Source organism: Nuphar pumila, chromosome 12 (genome assembly GCF_984573655.1).
Source record: "Nuphar pumila chromosome 12, dmNupPumi1.hap1.1, whole genome shotgun sequence".
Taxonomy (NCBI): domain Eukaryota; kingdom Viridiplantae; phylum Streptophyta; class Magnoliopsida; order Nymphaeales; family Nymphaeaceae; genus Nuphar; species Nuphar pumila.
Window position 1 is genome coordinate 24,457,326 of NC_143260.1, and position 26,727 is coordinate 24,484,052.

Genomic DNA, 26,727 nt, shown 5'->3' on the forward strand with positions numbered 1-26,727 from the left:
TTTGGTTGATCATGATTATGGGTGCAAACTGGAGAATCTTTGGTTTTCTGTATATTCTCGCGGTGTTCTCGGTGAACACAGATCCCTGTCGCTCTACTGACACTGATATACTGTGTCTGAAAACCATACATTCGTCTTTCGTTGATCCCTTGAAGTCTTTGGCGTCCTGGAATTTTCAAAACGCTACAGAAGGTTTCATCTGTAACTTCATTGGCATAGAGTGTTGGCACCCAAATGAGAACAGGGTCCTCAACATAAAGCTCCCCTCCATGGGCCTTCAAGGGAAGTTCCCAGCTGGTCTAGAATATTGCACCAGCATGACCGGATTGGATCTTTACCAAAACGAGCTCTCCGGGCCCTTGCCGGCTATTATTTCGCGCATAGTCACAGTTGTGACTTCATTAGATCTCTCTTACAATAAGTTCTCTGGTGAAATCCCTGGTGGCCTTGGAAACTGTACTTATCTCAATACATTGAAATTGGACGCTAACCAGTTTACCGGCCAAATTCCCAGTGAAATTGGGAAGCTTGATCGCCTCTCGACTTTTAGTGTTGCAGATAATAAGTTAACAGGGCAAATTCCTCCATTCCGGAAACCACAGGCTGTTGAAAACTTCGCAAATAATACTGGGCTTTGTGGGTATCCTTTAGTAGGTTGCAATTCTCAGAAAAAGAGTGGCCATGTTATTGCTATCGCTGCAAGTGCTGGTGGCGCAGTTCTCTTGATCGCTGTACTCGTGATCATCGTTTCGCTGCTATGCTTCCGCAGGAAGCCCAAGAAGAAGGATGAAGACATTGAGGGAAACAAATGGGCCAAGAATATGAAGGGAGAAACAGGAGTAAAGGCAAGCAGATCTCTCTTAATAGTTTTATTAGTAAACACTTTTGTTGTTTTTCTTTCTTTTCTTATTTATTCATCCTTAAGTGCATGATTTTTTTTTCAATTTGTCACCGTATTTGCATGTCTAAATTCGTGTGGTTCAAATTTAGCCTGTTTGAAATATCAAAAAGAAGAGAAAATTATTTATAGTTCATTTTCCTTTCGATTTGATCTTTACTTCTTCTTTTTTTTAATTTTTATCTTTTAACAATGGATTATCGTTTTGGATATGCAGGTATCCCTGTTTGACAAATCTATTCCAAAAATGAAGCTGAGAGACCTAATGAAGTTTACTAACAATTTTAGCCAACATAATATCATAAGCTCAGGTAGAACAGGAACTGTGTACAAGGCAACCCTTCCAGATGGTTCATTTCTTGCAATTAAACGACTCCAGGATTCTCAACATACCGAGAAGGAATTCAAGTCTGAAATGGAAACAATTGGAAAAGTAAGTCATCAGAATTTGGTTCCTCTCCTTGGTTTCTGCATCGCAAAAAAGGAAAGGCTTTTGGTGTACAGGCACTTGCCAAACGGGACATTGTACAAACAACTGCATGAAGTTAAGGCTGATTCTGAAGTTATGCCATGGCCTTTAAGACTGAGAACAAGTATTGGGGCAGCAAGAGGGTTTGCTTGGCTTCATCACAGTTGCAATCCACGCATAATTCATCGGAATATTAGTTCCAACTGTATCCTGTTGGATGGTGACTATGAGCCAAAAAATTCTGATTTTGGGCTGGCCCATCTTATGAATCCTGTGGACACCCATCTTATTCCTTATGTAAATGGTGAATTTGGTGATCTGGGTTATGTGATTACTACTCCGAAGGGAGATGTGTACAGTTTTGGGGTAGTTCTGTTGGAAGTAATAACTGGTGAAGAACCCACTCATGTGGCAAATGCCCCAGAAACTTTCAAGGGAAGCCTGGTTGACTGGATTACTCTACTTTCAGGTGACTCTCTTGTTCAAGAAGCCATAGATAAGTCCCTGATTGGACGTGGTTTTGATGATGAGCTACTGCAATTTTTACGAGTGGCATGTGCTTGTGTTCTCTCGGCCCCTAAGGAAAGGCCTTCTATGTTTGAAGTCTACCAGATGCTAAGAGCTATAGGGCAGAGGTACCAATTTACAGCTTATGATGAAATGCCACTTGAACCTGGCAGTGTTAGTGATTGCCTTGATGAACTAATTGTGTCCAAAGAAGCAAAGTGAATGCTGTAGAAGGTACACAACTTCAGGAACATATACTAAAGTAGGAAAATGTGTGTTAAATATGTCTGTAAATCTAGAATACCTTTGTTATGGCTACCTGCGTATTATAAATGTTTCAGGTTACAATTATCACATCCCATAGGCCAGCATACGATGGGGTGTTTTTGTCTTCTTTTTTTGGAGATAATCACTAAATGCAAGTTTTCTACGTGCAATGGGATTCTTAAAAAAAAAAGGCATAATTTCGAAAACATTGAGTGCAAGGATTAAAAACAGAGACCGGGGGAGGGGGGGCCGAGAGATTGGAGAAGAACGCAAAAAAAGAGAGAAGAAAATGCACAAAAAAAGAGAGAGGAAAATAAAGAAAAAGAAAAATCTCACATAAAAAGAAAAGTGACCTCACAAATGCTCTGAAAGAAAAAATGTGAGGCATGAGAGGTGCACATAGGCTAAGGCCTGTTCCAAAAAATAACTACCATGAGGGTAGGGATTGAATTAGTTCACAAATGCATAAAGCACCAGGACGAAAAGGCATGAGAGGTGCATTTAGGCCAAGGCCCAACTTGGGTTGGTTCTATCATGGGGGGAGAGGTTGGATTTAAAAGCCAAATCTTAGACCAGATAAGCCACCATGAGGTTAGAGGTTGGATTAAAATATCGTGCGCTCGGAGAAAAACCGACTCTAATCTCATAAGTACATGGCATGGAGGGTTAGGCAAGGTTGGGTAGTGATTTGCATTGCCCTTGCACTTAAGGCGATGTCAAAATTGAGAACAAAGCCTTTCAATTTTAAGTCATTGAGAAAAATTGTCTTTATTTCTTGAATATAGAGAATTATTCATCTTGAATCCCAAATCAACTAAAGGTTCTAAAGCTTTTAATGGGGGAATCACTAATTTGTTATTTTCAGTCAAAATTGGAAAGGAAAGACAAATTCTGGGATACTGAACGAATTCCTAATCCAAAATAATTTCTGAAAGGAGATTGGAAAGAAGAATTTTCTAAATTTAAAAATCAATGATAAAGAAAAGATAGGATATCACACCTTGAAATAAAACAAGTGATGCACTTCCAGCACACATTTCACTATTTCAAAATAACTTTTCAAAATTCTAAGACAAGTTTTGGGGCAACCTAATTTTGAATAATCATTTGATTAAGATATTAATTTGCGCTCTCAAGCCAAGAACATCCAATTAGAGAATCCTACAAATGATTTTCTCCAAAAGAATTCAAAGATGCTTTGGAAAATTCCCAGAATTTCAAAAGCCAGACAAGTCTCTTTGCCAAAAGCATAAGATTTTGAAAATTGAAAATTTTTTAAAAAATCCTTTATATGCCATTTTCTCCTAAAATTCCTCTTTGAAAACAAAGTTTTCAAAAAGTCTTTGATTTTCTTTTTCTGTCAAGGTCATTCTTCCACCCAGGGAAATAAGTTTCCCACCGAGCCCTGGTCAATGTTTTATATCTAATTTTTCCACCGGGTTAAAGTTTGACCTTGACTTCTTCAGCTTCGTTAACGGGTTCTCCTCTAATGAAAGTTGTGTGATGAACTTACCATTATGATCATCTCTATTGTCTGTACTCCCAAGGAGTACCTTGCCTTCTAATCCTATCTAGGATGGGGGGCTTTCCCTATAAATAGTAAATGAAAATAAACAAAAATAAAAAAGCTAAAATCCCTAAAAATTTATAAAATTTCAAAAAAGAAAAGAAAAAGAAAAAGTTAAAAGGAGACAAAGCCATTAAATTATACGTGAGAAAAACCTTAAAACAAGAGAAAAGTTTGTAAATATTTGAAATAAATCCCCATTATACATAGAAACTTTTCTCGTAAAAAGATTAAAAAAATGGTTAAAAAAGAAGTAATAAAAATATGACACAATGAAATGCCAATACAAGATCTCATAAAAACACGTCTCAACTCATTCAAAACAGTCTTCTCATAAGATTTTCTAGTGAACTTTATCGATGAGCGTCGATTTTCTTTCTTCTTTTCTTCTTATTGAAGAAGAAATATAAGATATGAGTGTTGCCTCTAAAAATCAAGTTTCTTAGTAGGGCATGGACTTAGGAATGATTGTTAAGGCCAAGAGGAACATCAATGAGATCCTAAAGGCCTGTTGATGTTCCCTGTGTATCGTCCAAGTAAAGTCGCTTCAGAATGACATTTTGTTAAGAGAATATCTTGGACAATTCTCTTTGACCAATAGTGGATGTTGAAGTGAGACACCGCTAACTTTTGGAGGCCTGGACAAGATATCTCATCAGATATCTGATTCCTCCGAGTGTGTCTACGATTCTTATCGATATATCCCAACCATCCTTAGGGATAGATAGTTTTGTACATGCTCCTAGAATGATTTATTTGGCCAATTTTTCATTTTTTTATTGATAAAAGCCTAGTCCCTACATAGCAGTCAAGGATGACCCTATACTCTTTAAGAATTTTGGAATCATGTTTCTCTAGGTTATATAGCGGATCTAGAAAGATTGAAAAAACTTGAAGAGATAGGAGAGATTTTAGAAGAATTACTTTTTGGTTCTATCGAAGATAATGATTTGAATGAAAATGAGAAAGAAAAAAACTCGATGTCCCTAATAGAGTGCCTAGACCTAGGTGAGGGAGGTTGGATGCACGCACAGGTGAATCAACTAACTAGAGAGAGTGTGAGAGGCTCAGTTGCTCTTTTCTTTCCTTTCAAGAGATTTTTGATGGATAAATCACCCCCCCCCCCCCATGGGACAAAAATCCAAAGAAAATTCTTAAAATCTTAAATAAGGTCTTTTGTATGATTGGAATCATTGAAAATTTATAAGAACTCAAAAAATGTTCAAAGAAAATCAAGAAAAAACTTGAAAATGTTCAAAATTCTCTAAATATCTAAAAAGTGGTCTACAGGTTCTTAAACATCAATAATCCCATTTGATAAAATGCATTTTATGATATATTCCTATAAGGTTTTAGCGTTTTTGGGTATTTTAAAAAAAAATAGTTTTTATTAAACTTTGACCCATAAAATAACATCCTGCAATGTGACATAATATAAAAAATTGATTAATAAGTATACAGAAATACTCACAAATTTGACTATATATATATATATATATTTATTTATTTATTAATGACTTACCATTTTCTTCTGGTGGCTCCCAAAAGTCCTAGATCCACCTGTGTGTAGATGCGTATCGGGCATCGCTGATCGGTTTTGTGCAACCTTTGCTGAGCGGTTTCAAAAATCATTGCTCGTCCACTTGTTACACATGCCCTCCCAATAATCTCTCATGACAGTAGCTAGCCCATGACCCTTCCACTGCAGTTGATCATCTATCCCACCAGCTATTTTTTTTGCTGCAGTCTTCATATTGTGCAGGATGTCGGCAAATTGATTGATAGTCATCTTCTGCCACACTATCCTTGTGTCCTTCTCCTCATTTGCACTCGCGAAGCGATGGGAGGCCTATAAATACTTTCAGAACGTTAGCATACATTTCAATAAAACACTGCTTGTTATGATAAATGATTGCATACCTTGAATAAGAAAATTAAGTTGTCCAACACCTCTCTCAGGTACTCTTTTCATTGCACTACCGATCCTGGAAGATGATGCAGTAATGACTTCGTAATTTCTCGTATTACTTCTTGTTGCTCAAACCTTACACTACACATCAAAAGATACACATTAACAATCGACCGTCAATATATATTTTTTATAAGTTAAATATTGAACAAGTGACAATGAAATACTTACGGTCGACCATCGATATACACTATTTGAATTACTTGTCATGGGTCACATGGAGAAGACCTTGCATCCGGCGTATGTGGGTCATGTGTAGGCGAAACAGCACCTACAGAACAATGAGTTAAAAATTCATATAATGTAAATTTCAACTAATCAAATATATAATTATTTAAATAATATACCTATCGAAGGAGCCTGTGAAGATGAAGGCTCAGACTGACTACCACTGGGTACTCGACGACTGCGTCCTCCATGAACGATATTCTAACAAATTAAAATGTATTGTCAATACATTCAAACATTGCATTATATTTCAATATATTCAAATTATTCAGATCAAATTGAAAAAATCTTCATGCAAGACATTCAATAATTGCAACACATTTCAATATATTCAAATCAATACAATACATTTCAATATATTCAAATCATTCATATGAAATTGAAAAAAACTTTATGCAAGACATTCAAACATTGCAACATATTTCAATATATTCAAATCAATATAATATTCAATACATTCAAATCATTCAGATCATTCATATGAAATTGAAAAAAACTTTATGCAAGACATTCAAACATTGCAACACATTTCAATATATTCAAATAAATACAATACATTTCAATACATTCATATCATTCTAATCATTTAGATCAAATTAAAAAACCCTTCATGCAAGACATTCAAACATTGCAATACATTTTTATATATTCAAATTATTCTAATAATTTAGATCATTTATATGATATTGAAAAAAACTTCAGGCAAGACATTCAAACATTGCAACACATTTCAATATATTCAAATGAATACAATACATTTCAATACATTCATATCATTCTAATCATTTAGATAAAATTGAAAAAACCTCCATGCAAGACATTCAAACATTGCAATACATTTCAATATATTCAAATCATTCTAATCATTCAGATCATTCATATCAAATTAAAAAAAACTTCATGCAAGACATTTAAACATTGCAATACATTTCAATATATTCAAATCATTCTAATCATTCAGATCAAATTGAAAAAAACTTCATGCATGACATTCAATGATTGCAATACATTTTAATATATTCAAATCAATACAATACATTCATATCATTCATATGAAATTAAAAAAAACTTCATGCAAGACATTCAAACATTGCAACACATTTCAATATATTCAAATCAATACAATACATTTCAATACATTCAAATCATTCAGATTAAATTGTATTACAAGTTGTATTTCACTAGCTCGTGAATGACTCATCATCACTTGTCTTACTTTCATAGTCTTCTTCCTCCTCCTCCTCTTGGTCATCATCATCTTCTTCTTCATTTAGCGTTCATCCACTTCGTATATCATTTGGATCACATTCTTTCATGCATGTGCCATCAGCCAATGTAGATATGACATGCATACCATGTGCATCATCGTGACCATAAAAGAAGTCATACATATCATCTGATTGATAGTATTTATCATCTTCATCAATTTTGTCTTCCTATAACTGATCATACTCGGGGTATAATTTAGACTTCACCTTACAAACTGCCCACCATTCATTTCTATCTAACTTCCTTGTAGACGGATATGATGTATAATACACTTGTTGAGCTTGTGAGGCTAATATGAATGGTTCATATGTTCCAAACCTTGACTTATCATTCAACTCCACAATGATTGAGACTTTGTTGACTCTGGTTGTTTTGGGATCAAACCATTGGCACTTGAATAAAATTAACCTGTTATTTGTCCCTAAGTAAGTCAACTCTATTATTTCTTCTATAACACCGCAGTAGTCATGTTCATTTTCACCATAGTTGCTACCCTTGACACACATGCCACTATTCATCGTTAACTTGTTGACACCGTAGTCTTTTGTATGGAAATGATAACCATTTACGATGTACCCGTTGTAACACTGCATAACTTTAGACGGACCATTCTGTAAATCACATATTCCTTGATCTTTAATATCACCATAGTGGACCTACAAGTGCAAACAAAGACTATGATCGCGACAAATATCTTATTGTTGTATAAAGGAAAAAATGTATACAATCATCCTTACCAACTCCTCCAACCATGCCACGAATTTATTTTCATGTTCTTTCTGTACTTCTGCGTCAGTGAGTTGTAAAAGTTTTCTTCACAATTCTAGATTAAATCGTCTACACTTAACATAAACGTATTTTATCGAACCATGTATACACGTATAGAACTTAATGTTACGTATTAACTATACTTACTCAATGTATGGGTCGATTACTGAGCAATTGAAAAGGATATATATTTGTGTTGCGTCTTGCTCTCGATCTTCCAAGAGTCTTGACCGACAATTGCCAAATGCATGTCCAAGTGGTTGAAATATAGACAGTTTGTCAGTTCCAGTTAATTGTTCTGCATCATCATTATGAGGTGGACATGTATAACATGTTGGAATGTGAGATTCAAAGTACATAGATGAGAAATTTGAAATCTCTTTCAGGGTGTATGCCTCACAAATAGAGCCCTCTACTCTTGCTTTATTCCAAACCTTTTTTTTGAGATCAAACATGCATATGTCAACAATATACATCTTGGATTACAATAAATTTCTCAATAGTATTGAAAAGAAAATTTTAAATAAACATATACCTTTCAAATGGGTATATCCATCGATATTGCACAGGTCCACCAACCCTAAGTTCATATGGAAAATGTATCACCACATGTTTTATAACATCAAAAAATGCTGGTGGAAATATTTTCTTCAGCTGACAAATAGTAGTTACGACAGATTCTTCTAGATTCTTTACCCCAGATACTATAACTTCATTTGCCCACAATGTTCTAAAAAATCTACTCAATTCGGACAATACCCCCCCATATAGGTTTGTCTAACATATCATGGAATGCTAGGAGCATCAACCGTTGCATAATGATATGACAATCATGGCTCTTCAACCCATATAATTGTTCATCATCTATCTTAACAGCCTGAGCAATATTAGAAACGTAGCCGTCTAGAAATCTCAACTGCCTCAACCATTGACATACCAGCTTTACTTGATCTGTAACAAACACATACCTTGCCTTTGGTTTCAGTACTTTGCCATTGTACTCTTTGAGTTCCAATTCTGATCTTTTACATACCACTTTTAAATCCATACGTGCCTTCAGATTATCCTTTATTTTCCCTTTCACGTTCATTACTGTATAGAATACATTATCGAACAAATTTTTCTCCACATGCATGACATTTAAATTATGCCGTATCAATAAAGTTGGCTAATATGGTAGTTCCCAAAATATAGATTTTTTTGTCCAATTGTGATCCTTCCCAAATTCAATAATGGGCATCTGTCAGTCTACATGAAAAGTATCACAATCTTCTTAAAATCTCTATGCCAGACAACCTTGTTGGTGGACCTTCCATTTCAATTGTTCCTGCTCGAAACATATTCTTTTGTCGTCGGAACAGATGATCGCTGGGTAGAAATCAACAGTGACAATCAAATCAGCACGACTTCCTTCCATGCGTCAATCTAAACGATTTTGTATCCTCCATGCAGTACGAACATGCTAACCTCCCATGTGTGCTCCAACCAGATAACATATCATATGCAGGAAAGTCATTGATTGTCCATAAAACAACAACCTTCATATTGCAGTTTTATTTTTTATGGGCATCGTACATTAGAACATCGTCATCCCACAGTATTTTCAGTTCATCAATCAATGACCTCAAATATACATCAAGATTTTGGCCGGGAGATGTCGGACCAGGGATCAATAGAGACAAGAAAAGATTTTGATGCTTCATACATAAGCTTGGAGGAAGGTTGTATGGGGTGACAAATACTGGCCAACACGAGTATGGGGTTGATCTACCCTCAAATGGATTAAATCCATCTGTACATAAACCTAACCTAACATTTTTTACTTCCAAAGCGAAGTTCTGATGAGTACGATCAAAGTGCCTCCAAGCTTCTGCGTCAACAGGATGTGTGATATTGTCTTCATCATGTCAAACTTTATTTGCATGTCATATCATTTGTTTAACTGTCCTCGAAGACATATAAAGATGTTGCAATCTAGGGGTGAGATGGAAGTAGCGAAGTGACTTATACGACACTTCTTTTGACCTTGTGCTACCAATTTTTTTTGTCTTTGGCTTGAACCAAGGATGTCTACATGATGGACATGATCTGCTTTTTTCTTGATCTTTAAAATACAACATATAGTGATTGGGATAAGCATCTATCTTTTGATACCCTATACCTAGAGCATTGACCATAACCTTCGCACGGTAGAGATTTTGTGACAATTTTTCATCTTTGGGCAACATACTCTTCACAATAGAACACAGACGGTCAAAACATGACTGAGTCAAATTAAACTCTCACTTCAAATTCAGTAGTTGAAAAATTACAGTCAGGATAGTGTTGAAATTCCACTAGAGGGGGGGTGAATAGTGAAATATGATAAAGATCGATAAAATAAACTAATCAGGCAATAAGGCACAACACATAAAACACAGAATTTATACTGGTTCGGTCAATACCCAGACCTACATCCAGTCCCCAAGCAAACCACTTGAGCTTTCCACTATAACATCCGAGTCACCGGATAAATAGTACAACACCCTCTTCCTTAGAGGTCTTCTTCTCTCAACAGAGAAGGGGCACACCCTCTTCCACAGAGGTCTTCTTCTCTCAACAGAGAAGGACAACACCCTCTTTCACAGAGGTCTACTTCTTTCAACAAAGAAGGAATACAGTGAATAACAGAAAGTTACAATACTTCCTATAGAACCTTCAGAAAGATATGAATGCACGAATGAAGGATTCTCAGAATGTTCTGTTTGTCAATCAGAGGATACTCTTTGTCAAAGAGCTGGACTTGACTTTTTCTCTTTCTTTTCTTTTTCTCTTTCTTTTTCAAGGCTCTCTTTTCAAATAATGAATAAAATTTTTCTCGTTGTAAGCTCACACGTCTATTCCATTCTCCTGTAGAATAGTTTTTTTGAGTGTGTTTATATAGATTTAAAAAAGTAGTCGTTACATTTTGAAATCGTAGCCTTTTTGAAATGTGAAATGTTATGTCATTTCAAAAACATCTTTTAGAGAAATTCGAGAATGCCTTTTTCCATAAAAGTAAAATATATGGTACACTAGTCGTTGTAATATTTTAGGTAATACATATTTTATGTAAAAAGTCTATTTCTTACAATAGTACATTGAACGTTGGATTGTAGTTTTGTTTTTATTCTAATTAATGATTTGAGGTACGTAAGTACTTCTTTACTTTAAATGAGTGTAAGTACAATGAGTGCTTTGAGATATTTATTTGTACATAGTCATGTCAAGTGTTTTCTTTATGTTGTGTTTTCCAAAGTATTCAGAGAGAATGAGGACTACAAAAAAGTCGACATTCTTGAGAAGGATATTAACAAGGATTTCTTACAGGAGATATTTAATGCTTGTACAAAGAGAATGATGACTTCAAGTAAGTCGACATTCTAAGGGTTTGTAGAAAAGTAACTAGAGTCTTTTCAAAACAACATATTATATTTGTTTTCTTTGTGTAGCCGATTTTCATGTTTTGTCTTTTACCTATTTTTGAAATCATTTCTTTAAAGAAGGTAACTAGAGTCTTTTCAAAAACATTATTATACTTGTTTTCTTTGTGTAGCCGATTTCATGTTTTGTCTTTTTCCTACATTTCTTTTCATGTTGTCTTGTATATAGTGTAAGGTACAATTATTATATGTCAAAATATCTTTTTCATAAAAGGTTGTAAGAAGGTACAATTATTAGTTTTCAAAAAGGAGCTTTTTGAAACTATCGTATACTTTTATGATATAGTTTTTATGAATAAGTAAGTAATATGCAATATGCATGTTCCTGAAGGTTCTGTTACATATGACTCTAAAGAAGAAAAAAAATCTTCATCTTGAGGTAGCCGATATGTTCAGTTGAACTTTAGGAATGCATGGCTCATCAAGCTTTTTCTTTAAGGAGTATGATTGCACTAAAGTTGTACTTGAACAGGAAGTCTCCATCCTTTTTGGGTGAGATATCCTTGCATCAAATACTCGTTAGATGTATGGCAAAACATATTCAGTCATAATATAACATGTTTCAAGAGGACATATTATCATATTATATGAAATCAAATACGACAGTGTATCATATTATGTGACATCAAAACATAGTTTCTCAACATTCTCCCCCTTTTTGATGATGACAAAATATGTTCCCCCTGTCAAAAAGACATTATGCATAGAAATAATAATATGATAAAATATTTGAAAAATGTTTAAAGAGAGTATTTCTCCAATAATGGAGACAGGTTTTCTCCCCCTTTGTCATAGACAAAAAGGAAAGGATCAGAGTAAAGAGAGTTATTACAGACCAAAAATATTACTGTCCAAAATTAAAAGTTATTACAGATCAAAACAAATAAGTTTATCTCGAAGGTGGAGGATGTGGATGTGTTCGGTTGACTCGATCCCACTGGAGGGTACGTAGAGTTTGCTGCAACGAGGCTTGACGGCGAAGAATACGATCCTGAGAGCGCTGGACATCCATCAGAGCAGGGAAGTAATTGAAGGTGGATGTTGGATCTTCTTCATCAGAGCCGGGCATGTGCAGGGACCTTAGATTAAAGGTGGTAGCATCGAGGACCTGAGAGGGATAGAGGATGACTTCGTTGTGAAGGGGTACTTTGAAGTAGTTGAGAATGAGAGTTATGAAACACCCGAAAAGAAGAGGCTTGAATTTTTGATAACGAATAAAAAGGTCGAAAAGAATGGAGGACCAGTTTATCAGAGTAGAAGAAAAAATTGCATATATAAGAAGAGAGATTTTTCATGGAACTAATCCCTTGCGGGGAAGCTTGGGATAGATGTTGTGGAGAAGAATCTGGGCAAGTAATTGAGCATGAGGTTGGAGATTCCTCATGTGCCAGGGAAGTTGGTAGCAGTTCGTGCAGAGAAGAATTTTTCGAAGTACCGATCGTTCGATTGGTACTATGGTGTTGAGGTCTGTCCCGGTGGAAGGTAGGTTTAGAATTCTACCTAGTGAGGAAGAACGAAAGATCATCAGTTGTCCGCGAACTTTGGTGGTGATTGTAGTTTGTTCATGATCAGTGGAAAAGTTTGTATAGAAAAGTCGAACTAGTTCAGGATAGTAGGCAGCTTGGGATGAAGATCCTAGTAGATGTTTGAGTTCAGAGAGATAGTTGTCTAAGTAAAATAGCATGAAGCCGTCGAAGTTAACCAATTTACCTTCATGAATGGGGCGAGAGCATAGTAAGCTGTAGTCGTGAAACAGATCTTGATACCTTAGATCTGCTGCAGTAATCACATTGTTGGAGGAGGAAGAAGCCATTGCAAGAGTTTGTAAGGAAAAGAAGGACTAAGGAGAGCGAGTTTGAAGTGGGAAATAGTTTGTGGGAGAATTGATAGATACGAGTGGAATTGGTATGGGATGAACCAATCCATTAAATAGAAGAATGAAAATAATTTTGAATGACATTGGAAGTGAGTGATTTTTAGAATTTAGTCAAATAAGGAAATCCGTGAGTAGTAAGTTAAGGGGCTTGTGAATGACAAATCAAATCAATGTTTGAAGATAGTGTATTATATTGGGTTGAGAAGGACATAGTTTTGAAATAATTAATATATATATATATATAGATTTTACTATGGGTGAGTTTATCGACTAGTGAGAGAATCCCTTAATAGAGTATGGGGTGTCATGTTGAACTAAAAAGAGTGAATGATTTTAAAAATAGTGGCCTAATAAAACAAGCAACTTTTTACTTTATGTGGACGTATTCTTAATTCGTGAATGGAGAGTTTAGAATAGGACGGCCCATAGGGTATGAGTGAGAGACAATAATAATTTTTATTTATATATATTGATAAGCGTGAAAGGAGAGTGAATAGACATAAAAAGATGATACGGATGTGTAGAAAAATGAGAAAGGTTATAAAGGACAACAATCACTTGATTTAGATATGACATAAAGTAGAGTTAGATTAGCCAATAGATAAAGTTTTGCTTGAAAACAAGATTTTTATGAATCTCGATTTAAGAGAGACATAAAATGAGAGAGAGTCATGGTCACAGATGGAAGGTCACTTCATATGAGATAAAAAGAGAAAATAAAAAGGGTGGTACTAGTAGTGCTAGAAACAATAGAGGACAAGTTGTCGACAAAGGAGAGTTTAAAATATTATTTCATAAATGATGTGACAGGATGATAATAGATTATACTTAAGCTATGAAATAACCGATGATATAGTAAACGTTTTACGTGAAGTATAACCACTTAAAAGGTAAAAAAAATAATTACTTTGAATTTTTCATAAGAGGGTTTAAGATTTTCGAGAAGAATATTGATAAAAGGTCATAAAAGGGAATATATCACATGAATATAATTAATTAAGAATAGTAATCAAAATTATGAGGAATCATGTTTGGAGGTCGGCTAGCTGATCGTATGAGAGGTTGTCACAAAAAGACAAAATATATAAAAGGTGAAATGAACATGAGTGATGTGATCCAAGTCATGATGGCTTTTTACTTAAAGTAAATGGTTCTTATGGATATACGTAAAAGGAGATAGGACAAGAAGTCATTATGAGAGTGTACTTGAAAGATGACAAGTTGAAAGACATAAAGAATGTGTCATAATGAATATGTTTCTATGAGTATTGAGAGTATACGAAAATATGAAAACATAGTTTGACTTTGAATAGTAAAACAAACACACAAAAAAATCGATACGAGAAAAGCCTTTTAAAATAAGATATTATCAAAAGCAATGATCTTAATAAGTGTGATTAATTTATAAGTCACTTAGTTTGCATATTCCTAATTCTCTTCTAATACGTGTGAAGTCTTCATGTTTTAGTGGTTTAGTGAATATGTCCGCTAACTGTTGATTAGTGGGTATAAATTCGAGTTTAATAATGTTGTTTAAGAGTTGTTCTCTTAAGAAGTGATGTCTTATTTGAATGTGCTTAGTTCGTGAGTGTAAAATGGGATTTTTAGACAAGTTTATAGCACTAGTATTGTCACAGAAAATAGTTGTATTTTCAAAATTTAAACCAAAATCTTTTAAGGTTTGTTTCATCCAGATAACTTGTGTACAGGCTAGGCTAGCAGCAATGTATTCGGCTTCAGTGGTTGATAAGGATACACAATTTTGTTTCTTACTGAACCATGAAACTAGTGAGTGCCCTATCATGTGACATGTTCCACTTGTGCTTTTTCTATCAGATTTACTTCCAGCAAAGTCAGCATCGCTGTATGAGATTAGATCAAATGTAGAGGATTTTGAATAGAATAATCCAAAATCAACTGTCTTTTAAATATCTCATTATTCTTTTTACAGCTTTAAGATGTGATTCTTTTGGATTTGACTGAAATCTAGCACACAAGCAAACACTGAACATAATATCTGGACGGCTAGCAGTTAAATAGAGAAGTGATCCTATCATACATCGGTATACCTTTGTATCAACAGACTTACCATCTTCATCTTTGTCCAAAACAGTAGTAGTGCTCATAGGAGTAGATTTTGAAGCAGTTGAGTTCATGTTGAACCTCTTTAGAAGTTCACGAGCATACTTAGACCGATTGATGAAAACTCCATATTTGGTTTGCTTAATATGCAGTCCAAGAAAGTAGGTGAGTTCTCCCATCATACTCATTTCAAACTCTTTCTGCATGGACTTAGAAAATTCTTCACAAAGAGTGTTGTTAGATGATCCAAAGATGATATCGTCTACATATATCTGAACAATTAGGGTATGATCATTCACTATTTTTACAAATAATGTAGAGTCTGCTTTGCCTATCGAAAAACCAGTTTTTAACAAGAAGGTTTTGAGTCTATCATACCAAGCACGAGGTGCTTGTTTTAAACCATACAAAGCACGTTTGAGTTTGAAAACATGATCTGGATATTGTTCATTTTCAAATCCTGGAGGTTGTTTTACATAAACTTCTTTATTTATAAAACCATTTAAAAAGGCACTTTTAACATCCATTTGATATAATTTGAAATCCATATAGCTTGCATATGCTAAAAGCATTCTAATAGATTCAAGTCTAGCAACAGGAGCAAATGTTTCATCAAAATCAATACCTTCCTCCTGGTTGTATCCTTGAGCTACTAGTCTGGCCTTGTTTCTTATAACATTATCTGTTTCGTCTAGCTTGTTTCTGAAGATCCATCTTATCCCAATGATTGGATGATCCTTTGGTCTAGGTACAAGATCCCAAACTTCATTCTTTTGGAATTGATTCAGTTCTTCAGTCATGGCTAGCATTCAGAACTCATCGATGATGGCTTCATCAATCTTCTTTGGTTTAAGTTGAGAAATGAATGCCATATTTGCAATTCGTTCTAGCTGAGCTCTAGTTTGAACCCCCTTTGTCAGGTCTCCCAAAATCTGCTTTTGAGGATGATCTTTGATATCGACAAATGTTCTTTGATGATCATCTTCATTAGACTTAGCTGTGTTATCTAAAAATAAATTTGTACTTTCAATATCATCATCGTTAGTTTGCTTATGAACAGATTGATCAATAGATTCACAGAAACTAACATGCATAGATTCTTCAATAGACTTAGAATGCTTATTGAAAACCCTGTATGCTTTACTATGACTTGAATATCCTAAAAATATGCCTTCAATAGATTTAGAATCAAATTTATCTAGGCTATCTTTTGTGTTTAGGATAAAGCATTTTTCTTGGAGTTCTGTCATAGAATAGTTCATATGGAGTTTTATTTAATAAGGGTCTAATGAGAACTCTATTTGTTATGTAGCATGCAGTATTAACAGCTTCTGCCCAAAAAGATTTAGCAAGATTATTGTGTTGGAGCATAGTCCTGGCAGATTCCTGAAGGGTTCTATTCTTTCTTTCTACTACACCATTTTGAGGTGCAGCTCTAGGAAAGGCAAAGTTATGAGAAATACCATGCAAGTTACAAAAATTTTCAAAAAGTTCATTTTCAAATTCTCCTCCATGGTCACTACGGATTTTAACAATAGAACAAGAATTTTCATTTTGTAACTTTTTACATAAGATTTCAAATTGACAAAACGTGTCACTTTTGTTTTTCAAAAATATTACCCAAGTAAATCTTGAGTAGTCATCTACAATGACAAAAGCATATCTATTATGATTAAGGCTAGCTACCCTAGAAGGACCAAAAAGATCCAGGTGGAGAAGCTCTAAAGGTCTTTTACTTGAAATGACATTTTTTGATTTGAAAGATGATTTTGACAGTTTTCCTAATTGACATGCATCACAAAAATGATCATTTTTAAAAGATATTTTGGGTAACCCACGTACTAACTTATCTTTAGCTAATTTAGACATGTATTTAGAATTGACATGACCCATTCTCATGTGTCATAGATGTTGAGTGTCATTATTAGCTATGAGGCAATGTTCTGTGATGTTTTCTAGGTATAGTTCATATATGTTATTCTTTCTTATACCTTTTAAGATGATGTTTCCATTAGTGTCAGTTATGAGGCATGCATCATGATTAAAGTTAACATTATAACCTGTGTCACACATTTGACGGATACTTAGTAGGTTATGTTTTAAGCCTTTAACAAGGAGAACGTCTTTGATAAGAGGTTTATCTATGTTACCAATATTACCAATACCAATTATCAAACCTTTGTTGTTATCTCCAAAGGTGACGATTCCTCCTTCTTTATGATGAAGAACAACAAAAAGGTCTGGATGTCCTGTCATGTGCTTTGAACATCCACTATCTAGTATCCATCTGTTCTTCTTCTTTGGAGCCTGCAAAACATTAAGTAAATCTCTTTTTTGGTACCCAATCGGGTCCTTTTTTGTTAGACTTTGGAACCCATATCCATTTGGATTTGGGTTTGTCTATATCTTTAGAGGAGTTCAAAAAAATTATCATTATAATACTCCTTATTTGGTTCAGACGAACCTTTCACAAACGTGGTCTTTTGATTGATACAAGAAGGCTTGTTGAAATGAGAATAGTCAATACCATTCTTGTAGAAAGAGACTTTCTGAGAGGATAAGAGTTTATCCAAGTTCTCTTTACCTTTAGTAAACTTGAAAACCGTTTTCATGAGGTTCTCAGTTTTACTTTTTAGTTCTGAAATTTCTACTTGCAGATTTTTAGTTTTGGAGATAGTAGAAGAGATTTCAGACATAAGCATTAAGTTTTTCTTTTTCAACTCAGAGTTCTCACTACTGAGTTTTTCATTTTTCTGAGAAAGCTCTAGATTTTCAGATTTTAAGGCTTTGTTTTTTAAACTCAATTTTCTAGATTCTTTAAATAATTCTTAAAAAGCATCTAGAAGTTCTTCAAAGGAAAAATCAGAAATTTCACTTACAGAGCTTTAGTTTGCCATGAAACACATGTTTGCAGTTTCGGCTTCATCATCACTTGACTCTTCACTGGTGGATGGTTCTGAATCATCCCATTGAGCATGCAGAGCCTTTTTCTTGAAGAACCTCTTCTTTGGTTCCTCAGTCTTGGATTTTCTTTTGAGAAGGGGACAGTCACGTCTCAAGTGGCCTGGCTTATTACATTGATAGCACATGGGATCTTCTTTAGGATCTTTTCTTTCCTTGTGCCTGTTTGGAAGCCGGTTCCTTCTCATGAAGCGCTGGAATTTTATGGTAAGTAGCGCAATTTCGGATTCTTTATCTGAGTCTTCATTCTCAGATAGAGCTGGGAAAGCTAGAGTTTTCTTTACTGGTTGCTCTTCTTCCCTTCTTTCTTTCATGTGGACTTCATAGGCCATAAGATTGCCTATTAAGTCGTCCAAAGTAAGCTTAGATAAATCTTGAGCTTCTTCAATAGCTGTAGTCTTCTTCTCCCAATCAATTGTGAGAGATCTCAAGATTTTCTTCACCTTTTCTGTTTGGGAATATGTTACACCCAGAGATTTCAGATCGTTGGTGATGTTGGTGAATCTGGTGAACATCTCTGTGATGGGTTCATCTTTGTTCATTTTGAACAACTCATATTTTCTAACAAGAGATGAGATTTTGGCTTCTTTTACTTTATTGGTTCCTTCATGAATAACCTTCAAAGAATGTCAAATGTCATATGCAGATTCACATATAGATATTCTGTTGAATTCATTCTGATCAATGGCACAATATAAGGCATTCATAGCCTTTGCATTTAGGTTTGCCATTTTCTTTTCTTCATCAGACCATAAGTTATAGTCTGCGGATGAAGATGTGTATGGATGCTCAACAATTTTCCATACAGCAAAGTCTATGGATTTGAGAAAGATAACCATTCTACACTTCCAGTATCCATAGTTGGAGCCATTCAAGAAAGGAGGACGAGATGCGTGTTGACCTTCAATATCACGAGCATAAGAGGTAGATGCCATTTGTGCTGGAAGACTTGTTATGTCGAAACCAACAAACCTGCTCTGATACCAAATGAAATTCCACTAGAGGGGGGTGAATAGTGAAATATGATAAAGATCAATAAAATAAACTAATCAGGCAATAAGGCACAACACATAAAACACAGAATTTATACTGGTTCGGTCAGTACCGAGACCTACATCCAGTCCTCAAGCAAACCACTTGAGCTTTCCACTATAACATCCGAGTCATCGGATAAATAGTACAACACCCTTTTCCTCAGAGGTCTTCTTCTCTCAACAGAGAAGGGGCACACCCTCTTCCACAGAGGTCTTATTCTCTCAACAGAGAAGGACAACACCCTCTTTCACAGAGGTCTACTTCTTTCAACAAAGAATGAATACAGTGAATAACAAAAAGTTAAAATACTTCCTATAGAACCTTCAGAAAGATATGAATGCACGAATGAAGGATTCTCAGAATGTTCTGTTGGTCACTCAGAGGATACTCTTTGTCAAAGAGCTGGACTTGACTTTTTCTCTTTCTTTTCTTTTTCTCTTTCTTTTTCAAGGCTCTTTTTTTAAATAATGAATATAATTTTTCTCGTTGTAAGCTCACACGTCTATTCCATTCTCCTGTAGAATAGTTTTTTTGAGTGTGTTTATATAGATTTAAAAAAGTAGTCGTTACATTTTGAAATCGTAGCCTTTTTGAAATGTGAAATGTTATGTCATTTCAAAAACATCTTTTAGAGAAATTCGAGAATGCCTTTTTCCATAAAAGTAAAATATATGGTACACTAGTCGTTGTAATATTTTAGGTAATACATATTTTATGTAAAAAGTCTATTTCTTACAATAGTACATTGAACGTTGGATTGTAGTTTTGTTTTTATTCTAATTAATGATTTGAGGTACATAAGTACTTCTTTACTTTAAATGAGTGTAAGTACAATGAGTGCTTTGCGATATTTATTTGTACATAGTCATGTCAAGTGTTTTCTTTATATTGTGTTTTTCAAAGTATTCAGAGAAAATGAGGACTACAAGAAAGTCGACATTCTTGAGAAGGATATTAACAAGGATTTCTTACAGGAGGTATTTAATGCTTGTACAAAGAGAATGATGACTTCAAGTAAGTCAACATTCTAAGGGTTTGTAGAAAGGTAACTAGAGTCTTTTCAAAACAACATATTATATTTGTTTTCTTTGTGTAGCCGATTTTCATGTTTTGTCTTTTACCTATTTTTGAAATCATTTCTTTAAAGAAGGTAACTAGAGTCTTTTCAAAAACATTATTATACTTGTTTTCTTTGTGTAGCCGATTTCATGTTTTGTCTTTTTCCTACATTTCTTTTCATGTTGTTTTGTATATACTGTAAGGTACAATTATTATATGTCAAAATATCTTTTTCATAAAAGGTTGTAAGAAAGTACAATTATTAGTTTTCAAAAAGAAGCTTTTTGAAACTATCGTATACTTTTATGATATAGTTTTTATGAATGAGTAAGTAATATGCAATATGCATGTTCCTGAAGGTTCTGTTACATATGACTCTAAAGAAGAAAAAAAAATCTTCATCTTGAGGTAGCCGATATCTTCAGTTGAACTTTAGGAATGCATGGCTCATCAAGCTTTTTCTTCAAGGAGTATGATTGCACTAAAGTTGTACTTGAACAGGAAGTCTCCATCCTTTTTGGGTGAGATATCCTTGCATCAAATACTCGTTAGATGTATGGCAAAACATATTCAGTCATAATATAACATGTTTCAAGAGGACATATTATCATATTATATGAAATCAAATACGATAGTGTATCATATTATGTGACATCAAAACATAGTTTCTCAACAAGTGTGACTCTCGCAACCATTCCATAGTGGTTCATCAGCATCTCTAAGTAAGTCATAGAATGTACTAGCTGCATCGTTTGTTGCTTCTTCATCTACCCCAGTTGGTGCATCACTATGTCCCAAAGCATAACTCATTTCCGGTCCTGCAGCATCAAATATCAGGTCCACATATGGATTATAATGCACCACATCCACCCTTGCGTCATAATTATTCCAAAAATTTTCACCATGAAGCGTCCAATTTTGATAACCACTAACAAAACCCTTACTGTATAGGTGATGTCTAACGCCATGAGGTTCTATAAATCGATTATTCTTACACATTGTGCAGAGGAATCTGATCCGACCGATAGGATCCACTGTACTGACACTTGCCATTGCAAATTCAATAAAACTGTCAACACCATCCATATATTCATGCAACACCTCATTATCAACTATCCTACGATACATCCATTCACGGTTTGCAGTCATTTTGTCCTAAAATATTACAGATATTTTCATCACTAGTTAAAAGAAAATCTTAATAATGCTATGATGACACAAATATATTCATTTGAACAAAAAATTTATGATACAATTTCACATAGAAGGTATAATCAAATGGAAAATAACTTCATGCAAGCATGGATACAGAAACATCAAACATTGCAATACATTCAAATCATTTATATCAAAACAATATCAAACATGTACTTGCAACAAATACACTCTAATATTCCACTAACTACTACCATGCCTAGCATGAAATCTGTACTTCAAAAATAAGAACACTTTTATTCTCATACATTAAAGTCATGCTCAGCATGATCTCCAAACTCCATCATAGCAGTCCTAGATATCCACAACTAAGTGAGTGTGTGAACAAAAAAGTGTTGCATCTAATAAATTAAATAACATGTGATGCGCTTGCATCACTTACTCACCTCGGGTATTTACCCGATTTGAATTGCTTTTCACTGAAAATCATTTACAAGCACAGTGCTCAGAGCTCCTTATATTTACTGAAAAACCGTAAAACCTGTTGAAAAATCACACGAGAAACTTAGTTGAATGCTAAAACAGATTAAAACAAAACAAAACAAAAATCGAGGCACCCCTTGCCTGTCAAAAAATCATAGAGGCACCCCCTGCCTGTCAGAAAATCACAAAGGCACCCTTTTGCCTGTCAAAAAATCACAAAGGCACCCCCTGCCTGTCAAAAACACATAGAGACAGGGGGGCTTTGCCCCTTGCCTGTCGAAAAATCTGAGCAGCAGGGACCGAGGTCCCTGCCAGACTGTAGGAGGCAGGGCCTCGCACTCCCTGTCGAAAATCTCGAACGGTGGGGCCGAAGCCCCCGTCAGATGAGAAGAGGCAGGGCCTCGCCCTGTCTGCTAGAATGACCCGAGAGGCAGGGGTGCCCCTGCCAAAAAAAAAATAGAGACAGGTAGGGGCTCTGCCCCTGCTGGAAAATAAGGCGGCAGGGGTGAACCCCCTGCCTAATAGAGAGGAAAGAGGCAGGAGGGCTTGGCTCTGCTTGACCAAGGAGAAAGGCGGCAGGGGCATCGCCCCTGCTAATCTGCTGAAAAATGATAGGCGGCAGGGGCATCGCCCCTGCCGGTCTGCTGAAAAATGACAGGCGGCAGGGGCGACGCCCCTACCGAAACAAGATGAAGAAGAGGAAGGGCAAGAAGGAGATGAAGAAGAAGACTGGGGGAGGGAGTTACCTGAGAGACTGGGGGGCGGTCGCCGGTAGCCGAAGAGAGGGACAGGGCGGTAACCGGAGGGCGTGAGGGGGGCGGTCGCCGGTAGCCGGAGAGAGGGAGGGGGCGGTAGCCGGAGAGCAGACGGATAGCGACGCGAGTGAGAGAGAGAGAGCGGCGCGAGTGAGAGAGAGAGAGCGGCGCGAGTGAGAGTCAAAAAAAAAATTGATTTTGTGCCCTAGGGGGATTTACATCGAAAGTTAGCGACAAAATATTTTCGTCGCAAACGCCCTCACTAACTAGCGACAAAATTATTCCGTTGCTATATCCATCGCTAAGTACATCGGGTTTTGCGACATAAAATTTCAGTCGCTAATCCGTTGCTACTTAGCGACGGATTTGATGATGGATGCTTTTCCGTCGCTAATTTCGTAAATATTTACGAGCGTAGCGTCAGATGTTTTTCTCTCGCTAAGCCATTGCAACTTTGCGATGGAAAAATTTCGTCGCAAAATTTCGTCGCTGTTTGGCATTTTTCTTGTAGTGTTTCTTCTTCCTTTCCTTTGCTTCATGGAGAGACTTTATGAAGTAAATTTTTAACTTTCTCTCTAGGTCAGGTAGCTTTTCAAGCTAGTTTTTCCTACATTTTATGCTAGATTTCTCACTTGGCCATCAAGTTGAGAAATAAGAAAGTGTGCTTTTGACACTCTTTCAACGTAAGAATAGTTTACTTTTGGTGCCTTTCACATAGGATTTTCTCATGTGGAGTTGGAAAATTTGTAAGTTTACTAATATAGTTTAGGAATTAGTTTTATGGATTAGTAGATTAATCTGTCCTGCTGGGAGTGCCTTTTCTCACTTAGGATATATGGTGGTCATAGAGACAAAGCTCTTCCAAAATTTCAACTTGTGGGTGAGCATGGAGGTTATGTTGGTCCAACAAACGAGGGCTAGGGCTTTTTGGAGCCAGATTAAGTATCTTTTTTTCTTCTTTCTCTATTATTTTTTTATGAATTATTTTTCTCCACTCACTATTTACTAACTGGACACACTGTTTGTTTGAGCCTTGAGTGGGTCCACCACCCAAGACTTATTTCACATGTACTCAAAGGAGGCTTCACAAGATCAATTTTCTCAAAAAATCTCAACATTATTTTGATTATCCCTTGCCACTTGGGGGAGGAATGGCCTGGCCTTGTACCAGCGAGTGCCCACAACATTTTAAAAAGAAGTTGGATTTCAAGAAATATTTTTCAAATAAATACTATTGTTTTCAAAGGTAGGATTTCCGTCCCTTAGGTATATTTTTCCATGGAGAAATAGTCCGGCTCCCAAGGGTCTAACTATTTCTCCATGCTTTTGGGGAGAAATAGTCCCTGTAAACCCAAAAGGCATGGGTACTAGTATCTGATAGCGCTGCAGGACTCGTGTCGTAATGGGGGTAAAATGTCCACCCTATATATGATTTCCGAGTTATCAAACATGACTTTATAGAAAACAAATTAGATTCTCGTAATCATGTTAACCTTGAACCACCTTTCTGGCTTTTTTTTTTCAGCTCTTTCAAAATTAGAAAATGTATTGTTGTTTGAACCATGATATCATATGGTAGTGATCTAATCACAGATGTGTTCAGCAAGATTTATTCACCATTTTAGAAGGTCTAATCATTATTATTGTATAATAATATTTAATTATATTTAATTTTTAAGTCGGTGAAAAATCCATGAAGATATTGATGGTTTAAAAATGACTCAAACCATGTTGGAGTAAACATAAACATGAAAACGTTAAAGTAATAAAAAAGTTGGGCTAATTAACATGATTGATAGGTTAGTTTTTGCTAAGTCTATGTAAATCTCGAGCATACTCCAGGGTTTGCTATTACACTAGTTGCACTATATATTCCTTAGGCCTCATTTTTCGTTAGGTCCTGTTAGGCTCCATTCAAAAATCGTAGTTTTAAGTGTTTTTTCTCATGTCTAACACCGTAGACGTGATCTGTAGGTTTTGTTTAGTGGGAACTGACTTTTGGATCTCCGGAATCTAACTTGTATACAGGTTTTCTGGTGATTCAAAATCAATGGCTATGAAGGTACCAGTTTTTCTTGGCTCATAAAAATATATTTTTCATCAAAAAACATGATCCAGTAATCGATTCCCACTAAATTGAGCATGCTAAACACATCTAACGGTTCAGATCTATCATACAAAACATAAAACCTATGGGGCAGAACGATAAATGGGGCCTAATATGTCCAGTTCCTCTGTCTCTTTATATATATATATATATATATATATATATATATATATATATATATATATATATATCATTGGAGGTAAACTGGGTGATTTGGAAATGGGAAGGCAAAGCCACAATCATGTTAGGGTTGGGTTTGCTTCAGATTTGTATGTTGAGGATTCCTTTGTTTGTATGTATGCAAAATGTGGGTGTTTGTGCAATGCATACTGGATTGAAAATAGATTTTATACTTTTCTTGCATGTAAAATTAAATTAGTTTAATTATTTTTATTTTTTTGAGAATTTATTTGATTTTTTAATTTTTTCCCCCGAGATTTTGCAGAAAAAAATTCAAAAAATTAAAAATCTCCCAAGAAATTCACTCCCGAGAAATTGCCGTTTTAAGCTTTTGTCACACTGTGAGGAACCAATCACTCTTACTGTTGATATTATCTTCAAGAAAATGATAGGTGAAATCTCTATACACTCAAACCGACTCCATGTTTATTAGAATGCACTTTGAGTGGAGTTGTGTCCACGTAAAATCTGTTTTTTTTTTTTTTTTATCAATGAAATTTTAATGTATCATGTGTCTTTCACTTTATGCATGTGTTCTTGATCAACCTATTTTTACTCTATCCCATCAACAATAGAAAGGGTCCAAAACTTGGATGTTTTTGTCTTTGGGGAACCTCAAAGGGTTTTACGCTAAGCCTAGCCAGAAAAAAAGCCTTAGATACCAGTCCCACACGGTCTTCTACTCGGTGTGATGAAGACTAGAACCCAAGATCCACTTGGCATTCTGAGTGACATGACTAAGAATTCCTTATACAAACTCACTCATGTACACCAAAGGCTTATGTATCCTTATATAGGCTCTTACAATTCTTCACAGCTAGGTTAGCCCATGTCCATGTCTATGTCTATGTCAATGTACAGATCCTTCCATTAAATGACTTTTGGTCTAGGTCAACCGTATAGTCGCGATTGCCCCCACCTACAAGATACTGGATCCAAACTGACTACCCTTGAGCAAGATATTAATATAGACCGTGTCGAATCCTGACTAGTTACTTACCCTCAAGAGCTAAACATCAAGGTGGACCCATGCCTATACATCACAAAGATGATAGCACTTCAACAATGGCACCAGATCCAGCAAGACCAATATGCTGACCTTGTTTTTTAACGAAGTCAAGTTGACTTGGACAAATTTAAGGCCTCATTCAAACTATGTGCTCACTTGCAGATGCAAACCAGGTAGGCAAACAAATATCCATCTGACAAAGGCAGTGATGGACCGCGTGGCTAGAGGGGGGGTGGTTGTGAGGGTGTTGCGATGAAGGCACTGGATAAGAACAAGTGTGTTTGTAGTTTTCAAAGGTGGGCCACGTAAGGCATGGTGGACGTACAGCCCCAAACAGTGTTTTCCTCGCTTCGGCGAGTGTTCTCCGTCTTAAAAAAAACAACGTGGAAAAGGAAAGTCTTGGCATCGGTGACCACAGTGCCTTAAGGCGTTGTTTGATGGCGCGTCCTGCACGATGCGCGGGACTAAAAGGACAAAAAAAGAAAAACAGGCTTTGAGGTAAACATTGGACGCTGCGGATGTGTGGAAACTGGAACGTCGTCTGCCGTGTTCATAAAAGCATGTTCAAATTGGTTCTACCCCCTGTCCTGTTACAAAAATTACAGGAACAGGAAGAACATAT

At 35.7% G+C, this 26,727-nt stretch overlaps 1 protein-coding gene across 2 annotated transcripts; it reads left to right on the top strand.

Annotated features, from left to right (window-relative positions):
- On the top strand, positions 1-26,292 carry LOC149820336 (probably inactive leucine-rich repeat receptor-like protein kinase At5g48380). Of its 2 annotated transcripts, XM_089983235.1 has the most exons (3): positions 1-845; positions 1,116-2,108; positions 26,268-26,292. In XM_089983235.1, exons 1-2 carry the CDS (start codon positions 12-14, stop codon positions 2,094-2,096), a joined length of 1,815 nt encoding a protein of 604 aa, XP_089839361.1. In that variant the 5' UTR covers positions 1-11; the 3' UTR covers positions 2,097-2,108; positions 26,268-26,292. The 2 variants fall into 2 exon arrangements, with proteins under 2 accessions (XP_089839361.1, XP_089839360.1); XM_089983234.1 differs by lacking the exon at positions 26,268-26,292 and having other exon boundaries at positions 1,116-2,266.
- The last annotated feature ends 435 nt before the right edge of the window (positions 26,293-26,727 follow it).

What these genes read in the sequence shown, in the direction of transcription:
- LOC149820336 (XM_089983235.1), top strand. Translation starts at nt 12, where the DNA reads ATGATTATGGGTGCAAACTGGAGAATCTTTGGTTTTCTGTATATTCTC. An exon ending in AGGGAGAAACAGGAGTAAAG is followed by an intron (nt 846 to 1,115) that starts GCAAGCAGATCT and finishes TTGGATATGCAG; the next exon opens with GTATCCCTGTTTGACAAATC.